General features: G+C 45.5%; 1 protein-coding gene across 5 annotated transcripts in view; it reads right to left on the bottom strand.

Annotated features, from left to right (window-relative positions):
* The window catches only part of zeb2a (zinc finger E-box binding homeobox 2a), a 59911-nt gene that overhangs the window by 10236 nt on the left and 31426 nt on the right, over positions 1 to 18249 (bottom strand). For all 5 annotated transcript variants that reach the window (XM_076746923.1, XM_076746926.1, XM_076746925.1 and 2 more), the window contains 5 exons: positions 6482 to 6757; positions 4531 to 4599; positions 4162 to 4356; positions 3565 to 3779; positions 380 to 488 (listed from right to left, as the gene is read on the bottom strand). In XM_076746923.1, coding sequence (XP_076603038.1) covers positions 380 to 488; positions 3565 to 3779; positions 4162 to 4356; positions 4531 to 4599; positions 6482 to 6757 — 864 coding nt within the window. The remainder of the gene's footprint in view (positions 1 to 379; positions 489 to 3564; positions 3780 to 4161; positions 4357 to 4530; positions 4600 to 6481; positions 6758 to 18249) is intronic.

Below are 18249 nucleotides of genomic sequence, written 5' to 3'. Positions count from 1 at the left end.
ATATATTGACTTTTTATCTTGCACTTTAAGGTGACTTGGCAGGTTTGGCAGGCTTATTACATCATCATTATCACAGTGAGTTATAGAAGAATGACTCGACAAAAGGTTTGAATATGAATCACTGTGCTCAGGATTAGCGTCACTGCTGTGAAGGAAAATGTACTAAAATCAATTATTGTTTGTGAATTCAAAGAAAAGTTTTGGGTTGTTCTGTTTGCGTTCAGCTTTGATCTCGTCCACATGGCTGAATCACTCACAACGAAACAGGTCGACCGACTACTCAGAAAATGTCATGAGTCATTCAGCCGAGAGTTGAACAGGAAGATTATTAATTATAAGATGTGCAGTGAGCCTGCGTGTCGGAGGGAGGACGACTCACCGCTGTGAATACGAAGATGCTCCTTCAGGTGATGTTTGTATTTGAAGGCTTTTCCACATTCGCTGCATTTGAACTTGCGGTTTCCAGCTCCTTCGTTCAGCAGCGGCGGCTGCAGACAGAAAAACAAACAGCAGAGTTATCATGTGACGGAGGATGAGTGGGAGTCGCTGAGCAGAGAGGGAAGCAGATTACAAGACTGTGGAACAGAAGCTAACGGGGAAATTTAATAGCATTTAGCAAAGCAGATCTGATAGTGAGAGAAAGATTCTTAAACTCTTTCTATCTGCGTGACTTTCTGAGAAACACTGAGGGCTGTGTTTGTTCAGTTTGTCGTGTAGGTGCATTCCCACCATCTGAAATGCAAATTCAGAGATAAACAAACACAAACAGCGTCTCCCCCCAGACTGCAGCCCATGTACAGAGCTGATGCTGATCCAAATCATTTAACATGCAGATGATTGTTGGAGGGGGGATAAACTCTGGTTTCTACAGAAGAATCATTTCTGTTTATTTAACAGCAGAAAAGTTTCAAAAGCCTTTTTTTGTATTTGCTTTGAGTTTCTTTTATTTCCAGAAGTTAAAATCAAACTAATGACCTGAAAAACATGAAGGCGAATCAATATGCAGGAGGAACAGCAAAGTGAATCCATCACCTCACGAACTGGAAGTCTTCACTCTCAGAAACATCTCAAAGACAAAGAGACTCGACACGATGAGGACTCTGGCAGGTCAAAAGTTGTGTTCCACTCAGTTACACATTTAGACCTTTACAGGTCCTCAAATGGTTCTGAAGGTGGTTTCTTTAGAGGAAGGAGCATCTGTCAAACATGGTTGGCTGAACCTGTTTGACATGAAATACTGATACGTGTCGATAATCTTCATTATCTATCATTATTTCTTATTTCCAGTTGAAACGCAGCTGGAATCAGACATAAAGGATGTTGGAAAGTGTCAGACTTCTCGTCAGGTAGAAAATGGTTTGTCATCTGGATTAAAGAACGAGTGAACAGTGGCTCATTTGTGTGATTACAGAGATCCTCAGTGATGTTTGCTGAAATGTGAGTCACAGTAACTCTCCTCAGTCTCAATTTAACAGTTTAACTCAGAGGAAGTACACAAATAAACAAGCACTTAAAGTCATTGGGGGATTATGAGTCTTTAAACCAGCAGGGAAAAGACCATCTGCTGCTGTCGAGCAGTAGGGGGGGGGTCAGGTATGAAGACAGGGGGTTTGGTGATCTGACGAGGTCTGAAGCTGACAGGCTTAACTCAGGAAATCTCATTATGATCACAGTGTCATTGAAAAATGTAATGATTCACTGCTTAGTTACTGAGTCTAATGTGAGTTTTGGATCATGATCGGCAGCAAACAGGAAACACTGAACAGCAGAGTTTAAACGTGTTGAAAAGGACACAACGTGAAACCTTTAATTAAGAAAAGGTCTGTGTGTCTCTATTAGTGGTAACTTCTGATCAAATCTGCTCCAGTTTCGGTTCCAACAGCTGACGTAAAACCTGAGATGGCCCGAGGACGTTGAGCTGCTCGCACATCCCACACATGCAGCGCTCAAAGAGGGGGTGGGGGCTACAATCCAGCTGCTAACGAGCAGGACCGGGTTTGATCACAGAAGAACAAATGAGGTTTCAGTTCCTGACCTGACTGGCTGAACTGGGTGGGACGTTTAGCACAGAGACAGATTTGGTATCTTCAGAAACTTTACCATCACCGCTAGAATTTCCAAAACTATTCTGAAAGTTTGAATGATGGCAAAGAGGATTTAACAAGAGTCTGCAGTCATGCTAGCAGCTCCGTGAAGCTGCAATACAAAGAAAACCAAGCTCCGACAGAAGAGGAAGAGGAGAGCGAAATATTACCGACGGCAATTTTTCTGCTAGCTTTGACGCACTGCACATAAAAATTATGACTCCAACCAACCAGTTTTTCATTATCAGTTCATTGAATTAAATCAAACAAATATTTTACCTTTAAAATGTGAATGAACATGAAAAATATCTGTTCTTGTAATATTGTTTTATCTGACTGATGGTTCAAATAAATAAATAAATAAAATAGTTCCTGATCACCTGTCACTCAATCAACTAATCAATTAATAGCCACTAAAGCACGTTGTTGGATCCGCCTATGGTCTGAATCTGACAGGATTTAAAGAAACAGGACTTCTTCTTGATTCTTACACATCTAAATGAACAAAAATGAGTTGTGGTGTTCCCCAGGGCTCCATCCTCGAGCCTCCTCTGTTCGATCTCTACGTGGCCATAAATCATGAAAAACAGCAACATATGTTACTGTAAGATTTACATACAATATCATCAAGTTGTCTCGTGCAATCAGTCTTATTTTATTTTAGCTCATTTTTAACGCTGACACAATTAGTCAAGCAGAAAAAAATGAGTCTGTTTTAAAAACTGACAAATTGCTCGGGTCATTTGTTGTCATTTCGTTTTTCTTAGTCGTCTGTGATAGCACACTGAACGTCTTTGGATTTTGGACAGCTGATTGGACGTTTCTTTGGATGAATTGAGTAAATAAATAACTGTCAAGTTAACCAACGTGTGATGAGAATAACTCTTGGTTGGAGCCATAGTTTTTATTTTCTATTTCACTGTATTATTCTTTAGTCCTACATATATACGTGTAATCTGATATCTGATCCGTAAATATATTTGATATCTAAATGTCTAATCTAAAGGCACTTCTCTCCGGGCACTCCGGCTTCCTCCCACAGACCAAAAACATGCTCATTAGGTTAACTGGTGACTCTAAATTGTCCATAGGTGTGAGTGTGAGTGTGAATGATTGTGTGTCTGTCTATGTTGCCCTGCAATCGGCTGGCGACCGGTTCAGCTGGGATAGGCTCCAGCCCCCCGCGACCCCGAAAGGGATACGCGGGTATAGAAGATGAATGAATGAGTGTAAGGCACTAACCAATAAACTCATGCTCTTCAAAAACTCTTCAAATTTTCCCAAAGTTTCCAAAGATGCCAACTGATACAGGCTGAACGTTGCAGAAATATGACTAAAATGATGCACTTGACATGTAGAATATTTTCACGCAAAAATATAAATTTAAAGGAAAATTAAGGGGAAAATCAGGTGGTTAATGTCAGTTAAAGGTTACCACAGAAGAAAAGGAAGGCAGAGTGTTCGTCCAGGTGTGTTTTACCTGGTCTCTGGTGGGTTTGTGCGTGGTCATGTGACGCTCCAGCTGCGAGCGATGGCTGAAGGTGTCGGCACACAGCAGGCAGGTGAAGCTCTCATCGTTCTTCTCATGGCGGTATTTGATGTGTTCCTTCAGAGACGTCAGACGCTTGTAGCCGCGGTCACAGTACGGACAGGTGAGCAGCTGGGCGAAGTCGTCAGGTGTGCCGGACAGCAGGTCTGCAGCCAGAGAAAGAGGTCAAAGGTCATGGAGACTAATGGACAAATGTGTCATTATGGATAAAAGTTCTTGATTTTTCAACTGAGCAAAAGTCAGTGACTCGGAACAAGTCTCGTTTTTATCCGTCTTTACTGGTTTCCTTCACATTGCTGCTGATGACGATCTTCATGCATGCATTCAAACATTCTGACACCGTCAGACCACATCAAGTCAGTTTTTAGAAAAGTGGACTTAATGTGGTCCGATGGTGGTTTGTCAGAAACTGCTGTCGGTGTCTTTGATGTCGCCGCCCAACATGACGGTCGTGTGTTGAATCTTTCGTTTTTATGTTGAGTTCAGTATTCAGCGGTTTCTGGGGTTTGACCCGGCTCCTCCTCTTACCGTGCTCGCTGTCGTCCTGTCCGACGGCCTCGGGCGTGCCCAGTCGTGTCACCTCCTCCGGGGCTTCTGGGTAAATGATGGCGGTGTCACTGCGCTGCAGGTACTCGGCGATGGTTGCTGGGTGACCGTCAGTCTCCTCCAGTTTACGTTTCAGGAAGTACTCGTCCAGTTCAGAGACGCCTTCCAGTCGCTTCACTGATGACACGAAACAAACGGGTTTAGACTCTTTAACGACCATTTCCAGCGAGGCCTGTCACACCACCATAGTCAGCTTTGTGTCAGTCCGTCTCAGGTGAGGTCGGTCCAGAGAAGTTTCTGTATATATATGGGGGGTGGGGGGCTGGGGGGATTGATCTGTATTGATCTCACCTGAACCGTTTCCCACGTCGTGCAGAGGCGCCTCCGGGCCGAGAGGCTCGCGCTCGTCCTTCCTGTCATCTGTTGAATGAAGGACAGAAAGCAGAGACATTTCTTCACGTCGTCCTCGGCTGAGTTTACGTTCGGTCTCAGGTCTGAGGAGGACGCCTTCCTCCGCCCTCACACCATCACAATCTGAAGGTATTTTCCACACAACTGTGGCCTTTTGTGTTTGTTCTTCTTGGGCCTCCTCATGTGACTCCTCAACAGGAGTCACAAGTATCATAAGCTTCATTCAGCCCTTCAAAGGAGGGACACACCTCCTCCTCCTCCTCATCCCACACGACAGCCAGAGAGAGGGAGACGGAGGGAGGAGGAGCAGTGCCTCCCCCGCCATCCCATAAGCCTTTGGGAAAGACAGCAGAATAAATGCATGTGTAATTTTACTGTGGAGAAGAAGAAGCAGGAACCAGCTCATTGGTTTGTTGTTCCACTGTGGCGGCTCGGCCTCGCTGCCAGACTGTTTCGAGCTCACGCTGAAACTCTCCCGCCTTTACCTTGTCTCGTTACTTCCTAGTCTTGTTGTGCCACGGCCGCTGTTGAGCGAGTCTTAGTTTTGTTTGGTATCGTGTTTTCGGGTTATTCCTCTCGTTTTAGTTCTGTGTGATTAGTGAGTGTTTTGTTCCTACCTGCTCGCCACGGTGTAGTAGACTTTTGTTTTTTGGGCTGATTTTGCGTTTTGTCTCTGGTTTTGTTCTTGTTGAGATTGCTATTGTTTTGTCGGAAAATAAACGGTTGTGTTTTGTAGCGGCTCTTCTTGTTTCTGTGCCTTTTTGTCTGCCCCTTGGGTCCTACAAAAATTTACTCAGATCTATAGGATCTTAACATTTATTTAACCTGCTTTTCATTAAAATGTCATTTCTCAACAGAAAGGTCATCGTTAGCGTCGCTCATGCGATGGCGGCGGCATGATGACGGCGTTTTTGACCTCCGAGTCAGAATATCCGCTCTGCTAGCTAACCACGAGCTAGTTAGCGTGGTCTTATGTGATTTTTATGTGTCACTTTTGATTTGGTTAACTTTTGTCACATGAGAGATAAAAAACGATTAAAACAGAGAAATGAATGTGAATATGTCAGAAAAGGTTCTGACCAATTAATGTTAAATAAAGTTCCTCATTTTAACGCGTCTATACTTCTTCTTCTTCTCTTTCTATTTTCACCCACTGCTCCTCCTGTCCTCCTCCTGTCCTCTTCCTCCTCCTCCTCCCAAATAGATGTCAGTTACAGTGTCTGTCTCCGTTTCTGTCTCTCTGCAGGTCTTATTATTTATGTAAATAGGCGTCATGAAGTTCCAGATTTCATTTAGCTCGTTAATGAGCGCCGCTCCGCCTAACGAGCTCATTTGAATCCAAATTAAAAGAATTTGTGGCTCCGCTGCCACCGACTGTCCAATCAGCCGCATCACTTCATCAGCTGCTGCCCAGACGACCGTCCTTCCACAGAGACGGATTCCGAATCCACATACGAAAAAGTGAGGACTGTGTGGACTCAACCCGGACTCTGCGTTGAAGCATTTATTAATTGTTGACCAACAGCATCAATTTAAAGAGAAGTTTTTATTTGTTTTTCATGTTTAATTGATGAAAAACTACTTTTTATTTTTTGTGAATTTTTTTCTCCACTGACAATAAAAAATCTCAAAGGTCCACTTACTAGTTTCTGGAGCTTTCAAACATATCTCTCAGTCTTCATCCACCTGCTTCATATATGCGACCACTTCCTATCATGTGACAGCGCCACAGTGGTCGAGGATGAAAGCTCAGAAAGGCCAGTAAGTGGCCCTTTACGTGGACGTCATTAAACACAGGATGCAGGAACAAAACCATCTCGAATTCTCTGATTCTACTGTTTTTCTGTATTTTGACGAATACGCTGGCCTACGAGCATCACACACGACTCACCGGCGCCGGCCGGGTGTCCGTCAGTGTCGTCTCCGAGTCTCCAGTGGCGGCGGTGGTTCTGGAGGATCTCCCGGCCCTCTGAGCCCTCTGAGGACAGAAGGGCGTGGCCGACCCGAGGCGACGCCTCCAGAGTGGGCACACCGGCCGGGCTGCCGAGCTCTTCATCCTCGCCTCCTCTCCCGCCGCCGTTAGCGAGGCCGTTGTCCTCAGAGACCAGCGTCCTGTCGTCCTCGTCCGTTTCTGAACCTGTCTCCACCACATTCTCATAGTTCAACACTGCAACACAAACAGGACACCAGCAGGCATGTTAGGTTTCAACAACAACAGACAAAGACCAGGAGGACGAGGAGGAGGACGAGGAGGAGGAGGGCACATTCCTGGACTGGGAGGCTTTTTCTGTTGCACTCTCAGGGGACCGTGACTGAACATAAAGCTCATTCAAATGAGAAGACCGCAAACTCTGATCCTTTACTGAGGTGAAAGTACTAATTCCACGCTACAGGAACCCTGTGTTAGCTTAGCTTAGTATAAAGACTGGCAGCAGGGAAACAGCTATCAACAGCAATCAATCAACCAATCAATAAGCACCACTCTGAGACGGTGAGGAGCAGCGAGGCTCCAGGTTCCTGCTGGACGAGTTCCACTAGCAGCACTGACTAAAGATGTGAGTGTGTCTTCGATCCAGGCGACCAGAAGTGACAAGTGTTCTTGTGCAAAGTGACAGAAAATCACGAACGTCAACTGACGATCACTGGTTTTTGTTCACGTCAACATGATTTTTCAGAGGATGAGGTCCACACATCCGGCTGGCTGAGACACAACCCAGCAGACCGGCTCAGAGATAAACCTGCTCCACGCTGTGGTGGAGGTGAAGTGAGGGGGATGACATCATGGGAACCAGCTCGCAGGGTCTGAAGAGAACAATTTTCAGCTTATTTTCACGTCAGCGTGGCCTAATAAAGCCATATTTCCACAAGCTCTCATGCGTCTTATCTGAGGAGGGGGCTGCCGGCTCAGGAGCGAGTGGGAAGTGGCTGCAGTGAAGCTTTTCCTCCTCCGGGGATTTTATCTGCTGCCAGTTTCCAAACTGTAAACCTTTACATCCGAGCGGCGTGCAGGTTCCCAGGGAGGAGAAAATAAAATACAGCCTCTGGGCTTTTTCCTTCCCCTTCGGGTACACGGAGATTAGGCTGCATATCTGCTCATAATATGATCTTTGTCTGTGGCACTTGCCTCCCGGACAACTGCACAACAGGTGCAAATTAAAAAGGGGATCCACGGTGGGCCGGGCCGAAATCTGCTGACCTGGGCTGAATACCAAGAGCGGGGGCGGGGGTGGAGGGCGTGGGACAAAACCGGCTTTAATAAGAGGTGTGACCACCAGGATTTAGGGGGAGTTCAGACCGGGTAATGCCCTCTGTGATCAAAAAAAGAAAAGAGGACGGAAAGAAAGAGCTGAAAAGTGAGACGTGAATGCTCGTTGTGTGGTCGAAGGTATATGTGGGGATATAATATGATCTCGCTCGACGACTTAACCCCCCGTGGAACAGCCCAACCCCCCGACACCCACTGCCACTGTGCTTTTTAACTTTTGGCTAAAAACATTTGTGACCTGTAGCAGCAGCAGCAGCAGCAGCAGCAGCAGCAGCAGAAGAAGAAGAAGAAGAAGAAATCTGAACTTCCTTCACCACCTTTTGTTATCAGCGACATTCAAACCAAAGTTTAGCTCAGCTCTGATTACAAACACAAAACCCTGCAGACAAAAGCACACACAACAACACACACAACAAAAACACAAAGAGCAAATCACACAACTTATCGACAGATTTGTGAAGTTCAGACAAAGTTTGACAAAACATCGCACTGAAGACGCTCAGAAACAAGAAGAAGAAACCTGAAACTGCACTGAAACAACCAGACGAGGGGTCATCAGCTGCCAGACTTCATTCAAAAAACACAAGAATAAGGAGTTAATACGCTGGATGGACACCGAGGACACTGAGGACACCGAGGACACTGAGGACACTGATGCTTCACTCATAGATCATAAGTTATCAGTCACTTCTAATCACATGACTTTCATTAAAAGGCAGCAAATGGAAATACTACAGTGAAGTGTAAGTATATGAAATTTGTATACGGTTCCTGGTTCTGCTTGTGTATTTTGATGTTCTGTTATGTTGTTGAACATTTTCTTCATTTCTTCTATTTTCAGCCGAAAGAGGAAAAATTCCACGTTAAAACTTCAGCCGGTGACCAGAGTTTAAGGCAGTAGGTTGTTGGAGTGTGTGTGTGTGAGTGTGTCTGCACTGTGATTGGTCGCTCGGTGTGTTGGTGGGCAGCAGGCAGACACACACAGACGCACTGACCTCCCAAACAAAAGCCATTCACGGCGCTGTTTGCCTGCCGGGTCACATGACTCTGGCAGAGTGGCAGATGTCACCGGGGGCAACGCAGCCGGCTCATCTGAAAACACTGTCCACCATTTTGTTCCTCCACACACACACACACACACGCACACGTTTTTACCACTTGTGGGGACATTACACAGACTTACATTCATTTCCCAACCTTACCGAACTGTGACCCTCTCCTCAGTCTGCACCCTAAAATTTAATGATTCACATTAAGGGGACCTGCATTTTGTCCCCATAAGGCAGGTGAGTCCCCACAATGTGGCTGTGTAAACAGAGTTTTGTCCCCACAACGTGATAAATACCTGGTCACACACACACACTCACTCTCATGCACACACACACACACACACACACACACACACACTCACTCTCATACTTACACACACACACACACGCCTCCAGTCAGACTGCCGCTCTGGACGTTTCTTTAAGTATTAAAACTTTGAGGCAGAACTTTGATTCTCTTCGATTCTGACACTCGTTCTCGCCGCCACCGCCGCCGACTCGCCGCTAATCTCACAGAGCTCTATTGTGTCGCCGTCACCTCTGCAGCCATCGACTCTTTGTGTCCATTCAGGGAGTCGAGGACAAAGCAGCGACAACACATCGCAGGGCATTACCCCCCGAAGCCTCCTCCCACCCCTCCAACCAGGGCGACTTACAAAGACACATTAATCTTCTCCCCCTCCTTCTCCTCCTCCTCCTCCTCGCCCTCCTCCTGCAGTGTCGTCATCCTCTCCTGCTCAGCACCGACGTTTTCTCTCTGCGCGCAGGAACACGGCGGCGTTTTAATGCGAACTAATGCTTCCAGCTGTTTCTGAGGGAGGAGGGGGCGAACGGGGGAGGGGGCGAGGCTCAGAGTTTCCGGGCAGGTGGTCGTGAGAAGGTACGTTCAACGGTTCGACTGAAAACTGGCTCATGTGTCCTGACCTGCAGGCGCTGCAGCCGGAAGACCCAAGGAAGACATGGGGACGGGAAACGCTCGACAACAAACACAACACAAACACAACAAACAAAGCAAAAAACACGACAACAAACAACACAAAAAACACAACAACAAACATGACAAACAAAACAAAAAACACGACAACAAACATGACACGAACACAACAAACACGACACGGACACAACAAACAAAACAAAAAACACGACAACAAACACGACAAACAAAACAAAAAACACGACAACAACCACGACAACAAACACAACAAACAAAACAAAAAACACGACAACAAACACGACAAAACAAAAAACACGACAGCAAACACGACAACAAACACAACAAACACAACAAAAAACACGACAACAAACACAACACGGACACAACAAACAAAACAAAAAACACAACAACAAACACAACAACAAACACGACAAGCAAAACAAAAAACATGACAACAAACACAACAAAAAACACGACAACAAACACAACAAAACAAAAAACATGACAACAAACACAACAAAAAACATGACAACAAACACAACAAAACAAAAAACACGACAACAAACACGACACACACACAATGAAAAAAACAAAAAACACAACAACAAACGCGACACAAACACAACAAACACGACACAAACACAACAAACACAACACAAACTCGACAAACAAAACAAAAACATGACAACAAACATGACAACAAACACGACACAAACACGACAACAAACACGACACGACAGAGGTCGGCCAAGCCCTTTGAGGGGTCGCGCCCCTCAAGTTGAGAGCCACTGTCTTCAGTAACGTTAAACCACTTATTGATGATCATCAATGACTATTTTCCTAATTGATTCTTTTTAATTTAAACATTTGTGTAGAAAAAAAGCTGGAAACAACATTTTCTGTTGATCGACTAATTGAGACGTTCACATCGTCACAATAAACATCCAATCAGTGTCAAACCTTAATGTGAGGCTCAAATGACTGCAGCCAGTCACTGCTGCCCATTCAATCACACGCCATTGATCCAGAGCGAGGAGGGCGGGGCTTCAGAGCAGATTTTCAGCCGTTTGGACGAGAACAAAGTGAACCTGGCAGACGTCTTGTCCCTTTAAAGCAGCACATTAGACATTGTATTCCTCTCTGGACCAAGCAGGTGTCCAGACTGCGTTTTCTCCAATAGATCCATCAATATGTCCACAGATGGCTGTGACTGCGCAGCGCTGGTCCTCGTCCAGGTGCTGCGTCCACATCCCGCCGCTCGCTGAAAGGTAATGAGAGATGAAACCAGCTCGCTCTCTTCTCCTCTCTCTCTCTCTCTCTCTCTCTCTCTCTCTCTCTCTCTTGCCTGAGAGCACATCACCTGGGTGAACAACTGGAGGGGGGGGGGGGTTGGGGGGTAGGTAAGGCTCTGTGGAAATGAGGTCGCTGCCTAGCGGCTACAAGCTGAAGTGATTCCTCACAGACAGGAAAACAGAAGCAGGTAACACACACACACACACTGACAAAAGTATGTGGACAGCTGACTGAGAGCTCTGTATGGAGTCGGCCCAAAGGTCCGTCCATATACTTTTGACCATAATATGTATTTATTTATGCTGTGCTACGATTTCCCTAAAACCACCTCATTAAAAAAAAAAAAAAATCATGTCCAAAAGTATGTGGACACCTTCCAAATGAAATTAATGTAGACACAGCTTCTCTCTTTCAAATGAAGACATCATGGTCCAGCTCGTTACAAGTGCTAATGGGGTTCAGGTCTCAGACCAGTCATCCAGACTGGATCTGCTTTGTGTCGAAGTAGGAAACAAACAAATAAACAAAGCTGATCCAGACCCCAACAGGACAGACAGAACCAGACCAAGAGGTGTCCGCTTACTTTTGGACACATAGCGTACAACTGGATCTGTGTTTTCTATTAAAAGCATGTTTGTATGAAAACAACCTGAGTTATTGTGGCTTTCTGCACAGAAAGGCATCAACAGTGATTGAATTAAGGCCCCATTTATCTGCAGGGGCCCCGGTGCAACAGGCTGGAAACTCCAGCAGAGAGTGGACAGAGCTGGGGGACTCCCCCACCACCCCCTCCACCTCCACTGACACGAAGCCACCATCTGTGCCCGGCCTCCGCACATGTTACTGTTGTCAACAAATGTTCAGGGGCCTCCACCGGCCCCCCACCCACCAACCATGAGAGTCAACAGAGACTCCCTGTTGCACCTCACACTGATTAATATGAAGGAAACATGAATCATCCTGTTATGATTATCGATGAACAATTATTGTCATATAACAAAGTGCTTGAATGTGGAAATAATTCCATACTTAAATGCTGATTCATGTATTTGTATGTGAGGACATAGAGCTCTGAGGTGCAGCCAGATTTGTGCTGCTGCCTCTTCAACATCACACATTTCCTGGACTTCCTCCTCCAGGCAAGCTGTCCTGAGCACCTGACTTCCTGGGTTTGCTGGTCAAATCCAAAGCTCTTCAAGGAGGCTTTCAGGGCATCCTTGTTGCACTCGCTTGCTATTTTTCAGCTCGCCAAAGAAGACCTGGTTTGGCTGTCTCATACAGGGCATTCCAGTCCCATGTCCAGTCCATCAGGGTCGGGACACTGGGAATACTGGCCTTGCTGAGGACTGCTGTGGATTCTGTCCTGTCACTTGATCCTTAGCAGTTTCCTCAGATGGCTCAGGTGCAGATGGTCCAAATTCCTGCCATGTCACTGGTGGACTGTCCAAGCTTTGCACCAGTACGGAAGAGCTGGTAACTCCTGGTGGACATTCAGTTTTGTCTCCTATTTGATGCCAGTCCTTTCCCACACAGACTCATTTAGATGTCCAAAGGCTGCGCTGGCCTCGACAGTCCTGATGTTAATTTCCTGGTTTCCTCGGTGGAAAGAGCACTTGGCGTTATCAGTGTAGGATTGGATATCCTCAGCTTTTGCTCACAGCCAGGTGTCTTGTATGACTCCTTTGTCTTGTAAGTCTTGCAAGTTTGAGCTGCTGTCATTCAGGTTTGCTGTATGCAGGTGATGTTGCTCATCACGGAGTGCTTGGATTTCTGCGTTGTTCTCATCAAACCAGCCTTGATGTACATGCAAGGGAAGACCAACTGATTTGAGGGATGCAGGATGCAGCACCGTCTTCAGGGCAGTCCAGTCTGCCTCAGTGCCTCTATGCACAAAGCTTAGACACTCAGGTGATGTTCTAGACCCTCAACAAAGGCCGGTCTGTTGTGTTCCTGTTGCAGGTGAGGGATGTTAGGACATGTTAGTACTTCATATGTTATTTTTCCTTGAGGGCATCTGCAATGCTTGCTCCAGATTCAGACTGTCAATGGTCAGTCCAACATTCAGGAACACATTAACCTTTGTCACCCTGACATCCTGCCAGTTGCTCCCCAACATGATGACCTGGTCAACCAAGTGGTGTGAATGTGGATGCATCCATGAAGTTCTCCTGCACGTCAGTACATGGAATATCATGCTGTTATGAGCAAGACAAAACTTGGTGTCTTCAGGTTTCACTGAAGACAAGTATCAGCAGCTGGCTGTGGCACCAATGTTGATGTCCAGGTTATCATTGGCACTAACGATGCCCTTGGATAGGCATCAGAAATCAAATCACAGTGGGAGAAGGGTGGGACCAAACGTCACATCCTACATGTTTAAGTACTGAACAATGACAATGGAGGAGGACCACAAAGACCGGCGAGTCCGTCCTCGGTCTCACAACATGCTTCAGCCAAAACCACATTTTATGTGGCAGAAGGTTCAGGACAGAGTTAAAACACTCAGAAATGTGAAGAATATGTGTGAAGTAGAATTTCTCTAAAAGTAATGAAGTCACAAAATCACGTTTCTGTCAAAAGTCAAAGTCAAAGTCACTTTTATTTGTCAATTTCTTCACATGTACTTAACATACAAAGGAATTGAAATTGCGTTTCGCACTTTCCCGGCATAGACAAGACAACAGGACAAAAAAAGAAAAGAATCTAAACCCTATGTAATATTAAATAAATAAGTTGTAATTAAATAAATAAGTTGTAGTGTTGCTGTCCCTGATTGATCACATGATTTTAGATGAAACAGTTTCTGTTTTCCTAAATTTCTTGAGAGGACCAGTTGAACTAAGGTTCGATTTGTGTGTATTTTCTGGACTGAGCACAGTTCATTCATTCATTCATTCATTCATGACAACAGACACTCAACTAATAAAGCTTCAAAAACAAAGGTTGTCTCAGCGAACGGTGCGTCTCATTGGACAGAAACAGAATGACGATTCTTAGAATTCTCAGAATTGAGATTTTTGAGGATTATTTTTCAAACAAAGACAGAAACATTTCTGTGGCCTCACAAAGCAGCAGATAAACTTCCTGTTTCCTTCAGGAGGAACAATATTTGTTTGGATGATTCCTTCCTGTCTGCTGACCAACAGCTGCAGACCTGCAGAGATCAGATCAGACGGAAGCTGCTCGTTTCTCTGGTCATCAGTCAGGTGTCAGATCAGACAGGTGGAGGCGCTCAACACCTGAAGCCTTTTCTTCCCGTCGACAAATGAGACGATCACAATGACCAGAGTGTTGTGTCTTTTGCCTCTGTGCTATCGCTAAACTCAAAGCTAACAGCCTCTGTCCTGATTGGCTCAGTCCGCCGTTAAGACCATGTGACCATGTGTCACATTATAAAGTCAAAGAGGAAACAAGGATAAACGGATGGAGGTAGGTAGGAAAGAGAGAAGGAAGCAACTAAGGAAACTGTCAGGAAGAAATAAGTTAGGGAAATAAAGACGAGGAAGAGAAGGAAAGAGGGACGGAGGGAGGTAGAGGAGGAAGAATTAGAAGGAAACAAGAAGAAGAATAAATGCTTCTGTTCAACACGGGGCAGCAACCAGGAGGAGGCGAGGAAGGGAAGAAGGAGGCGTTTGTAAGGAAGGAGAGGAGAGAGGCAAGGAAGGGAGCAACCTACAGCTGGAGGCCGCCCCAACAAGTTATACTGTGTGAACATGTGACCGCCTACTGGATGTCAGAGGTCAAAGGTCATCCTGCCCTCAGGGGTCTGAGGGTCAGCTGTGTGTGTCAGATATTTGATCTGTGAACAGTTTAAAGTGTAAAAGCATCCAAGAAAACATTAAAGACCTGAGACCTGATCGTTGAAACCACATCCGGTCTCTGGACTCTGGACTTCCTGTTCCCTACGCCTTCTTTTCCTTCACACCTCATCGTTTCCTGTCCTGCTTTATACAACCCAGTATCACACACACATGCACACACACATTCATTCACACACACACACACTGGATGATGAGCTGAATGACAGTGAACATTTGAGTCTTCTTCCTGTTTCCTGATCACATGACCCCTGCAGCAGGAAGCTGGCTGAACTGGTGGCGCTCAGATGGCACCGGCAGAATGAGGAGTATTTTACTGCAGAGTGATCAATCGATTGATCGATTCAACTCACTTTTGATCCTTTCTCAATCATTAAAATCTTTCTTCGAGCAAAGCAACAACTTTCAGTTTCTGGTTTCACCAAAATCTCAAAATTGACGACGTCAGCTTCGATGCCTGCATCAATGAATTCAACCAGAACTCAAAACTCATCATAAAACTCGTCGAGGGTTAAAATCTCTCAAACGTGAAATTATTCAGTTTGTTTGTGAAAACCTTCCGAGGGAAGTGAGTCTGAGAAGATAAATGCAGTAATAATAAGAAAAGGTTAATGGAGGCGGTCGGCCTGTGGCCAACCAACATCCAACAGCACAGAGACTCGTTCTGTCCACAAGTTAGAAAAGAGGAAACGAAGCGACGTTAGAGGAGATCTGGATCTGACTGAGCTCGACCTTCACAACGAGTCCTGGCAGCAGTAACCCCATCGTTTCTCTGGTATGTAGACGGAGGATCTAAGAATGGACAGAAATCCCTCAAAGACGGCGGTGACGGGGGTGAGGAGGGGAGGCGGGGCTCGGCGAGAGTTTCCATGGCCGACCTGTTGGCAGGCTGCTGTGTAATTACAGCCACCACATCCCAGCCTGTTCCCCCATGTGGTCGAGCAGTTAGAAAACAAAAAGAGGAGAGTCGCTCTGTAATTCACCCCTCACAGGGTGGGAGGAGGAGGAGGAGGAGGAGGAGGAGGAGGAGGACGAGGAGGAGGAGGAGGAGGAGGAATGCCTAAAGAAAAACACCAACCACAGAGACAAGCTCCGAATATTTTACTCTCCAACTGGAACTCGCCAAGAAAAATGTTTCTGAGCTCCTAAAAACACAGAGAGAGATTTATCTGCTCTGTGACTCGCCCATCGCCGAGGGAGCAGCAGAGAACCACGACACGTCTTTACGAACGCAGAACGTCTTTACGAACACCAAGTATCTTCACGAACAAAACGTCTTTACGAACAAAACGTCTTTACGAACACCAAGTATCTTCACGAACAAAACGTCTTTACGAACAAAATGTCTTGACGAACAAAACGTCTTGACGAACACCAAGTATCTTCACGAACAAAACGTCTTTACGAACACCAAGTATCTTCACGAACAAAACGCCTTTATGAACAAAACATCTTTACGAACACCAAGTATCTTCACGAACAAAACGTCTTTACGAACAAAACGTCTTTACGAACAAAATGTCTTGACGAACAAAACGTCTTGACGAACACCAAGTATCTTCACGAACAAAACGTCTTTACGAACACCAAGTATCTTCACGAACAAAACGCCTTTATGAACAAAACATCTTTACGAACACCAAGTATCTTCACGAACAAAACGTCTTTACGAACAAAATGTCTTGACGAACAAAACGTCTTGACGAACACCAAGTATCTTCACGAACAAAACGTCTTTACGAACACCAAGTATCTTCACGAACAAAACGCCTTTATGAACAAAACATCTTTACGAACACCAAGTATCTTCACGAACAAAACGTCTTTACGAACAAAACGTCTTTACGAACAAAATGTCTTGACGAACAAAACGTCTTGACGAACACCAAGTATCTTCACGAACAAAACGTCTTGACGAACACCAAGTATCTTCACGAACAAAACGTCTTTACGAACACCAAGTATCTTCACGAACAAAACGTCTTTATGAACAAAACATCTTTACGAACACCAAGTATCTTCACGAACAAAACGCCTTTATGAACAAAACATTTTTACGAACACCAAGTATCTTCAAGAACAAAACGTCTTTACGAACAAAACGTCTTTACGAACACCAAGTATCTTCACGAACAAAACTTCTTTACGAACAAAACGTCTTGAACGAACAAAACGTCTTTACGAACAAAACGTCTTGAACGAACAAAACGTCTTTACGAACAAAACGTCTTGACGAACAAAACGTCTTGACGAACACCAAGTATCTTCACGAACAAAACGTCTTTACGAACACCAAGTATCTTCACGAACAAAAAGGCTTTACGAACAAACACAAAAGTCTTAAAGAACACAATGGTCCCGACATTGGTGGTCTTCTGCTCTCAGAGACAAGCTGACATCTGATTGGCTGATGGAAACTTGGGGAAGCTCAGAAGCAGGAAGGGAAGGAGGAAAATTTAGAGAAGGAAAGAAGGTAAAAAAAGAGAAGATGAAGAAGAACAAGAGAGATAATGAGGAGATTCAGAGACAAAACGGGAAATTATCTATGGACAGACCAGAGCAGACAAGAGCAGATCAGGACAGGACAGGACAGGACAGACCAGACCAGATCAGACCAGGACAGGACAGGACAGGACAGACCAGACCAGACCAGACCAGAGCAGATCAGGACAGGACAGGACAGGACAGGACAGGACAGGACAGGACAGACCAGACCAGAGCAGATCAGACCAGGACAGGACAGGACAGGACAGGACAGGACAGGACAGGACAGGACAGACCAGACCAGACCAGAGCAGATCAGGACAGGACAGGACAGGACAGGACAGACCAGACCAGAGCAGATCAGACCAGGACAGGACAGGACAGGACAGACCAGACCAGACCAGACCAGACCAGAGCAGATCAGGACAGGACAGAGCAGAGTAGAAATCAGGCCTTTCTTCAATGGAAACACCAAGAGGTCGAAGAAGGTGTGAAGGAGGATTCAGGGACTTCGTAAAGACGACCGCGATGCTCGGAGAATCAGACCGACAGGAGGCAGTGTGTGTGTGTGTGTGTGTGTGTGTGTGTGTGTGTGTGTGTGTGTGTGTATGCGTGTGTGTGTGTGTATGCGTGTGTGTGTGTGTATGCGTGTGTGGCCATAAGTTTGTTTATGCAGTCTCACTGTGGGGATTCGCTGTATTTGTGGGAACAAAACGCAGGTCCACATTTTAGGGTGAAGACTGAGGTGAAGGGTCAGAGTCAGTCTCCAGGAAATGAATGTAAGTCTGTGTAATCTGTGTGTGTGTGTGTGTGTGT

This window comes from Chaetodon auriga, chromosome 13, assembly GCF_051107435.1.
Source record: "Chaetodon auriga isolate fChaAug3 chromosome 13, fChaAug3.hap1, whole genome shotgun sequence".
NCBI classification, from domain to species: domain Eukaryota; kingdom Metazoa; phylum Chordata; class Actinopteri; order Chaetodontiformes; family Chaetodontidae; genus Chaetodon; species Chaetodon auriga.
Note: the sequence above shows the minus strand (reverse complement) of the source record. Positions and strands in the feature narration are given on the sequence as shown.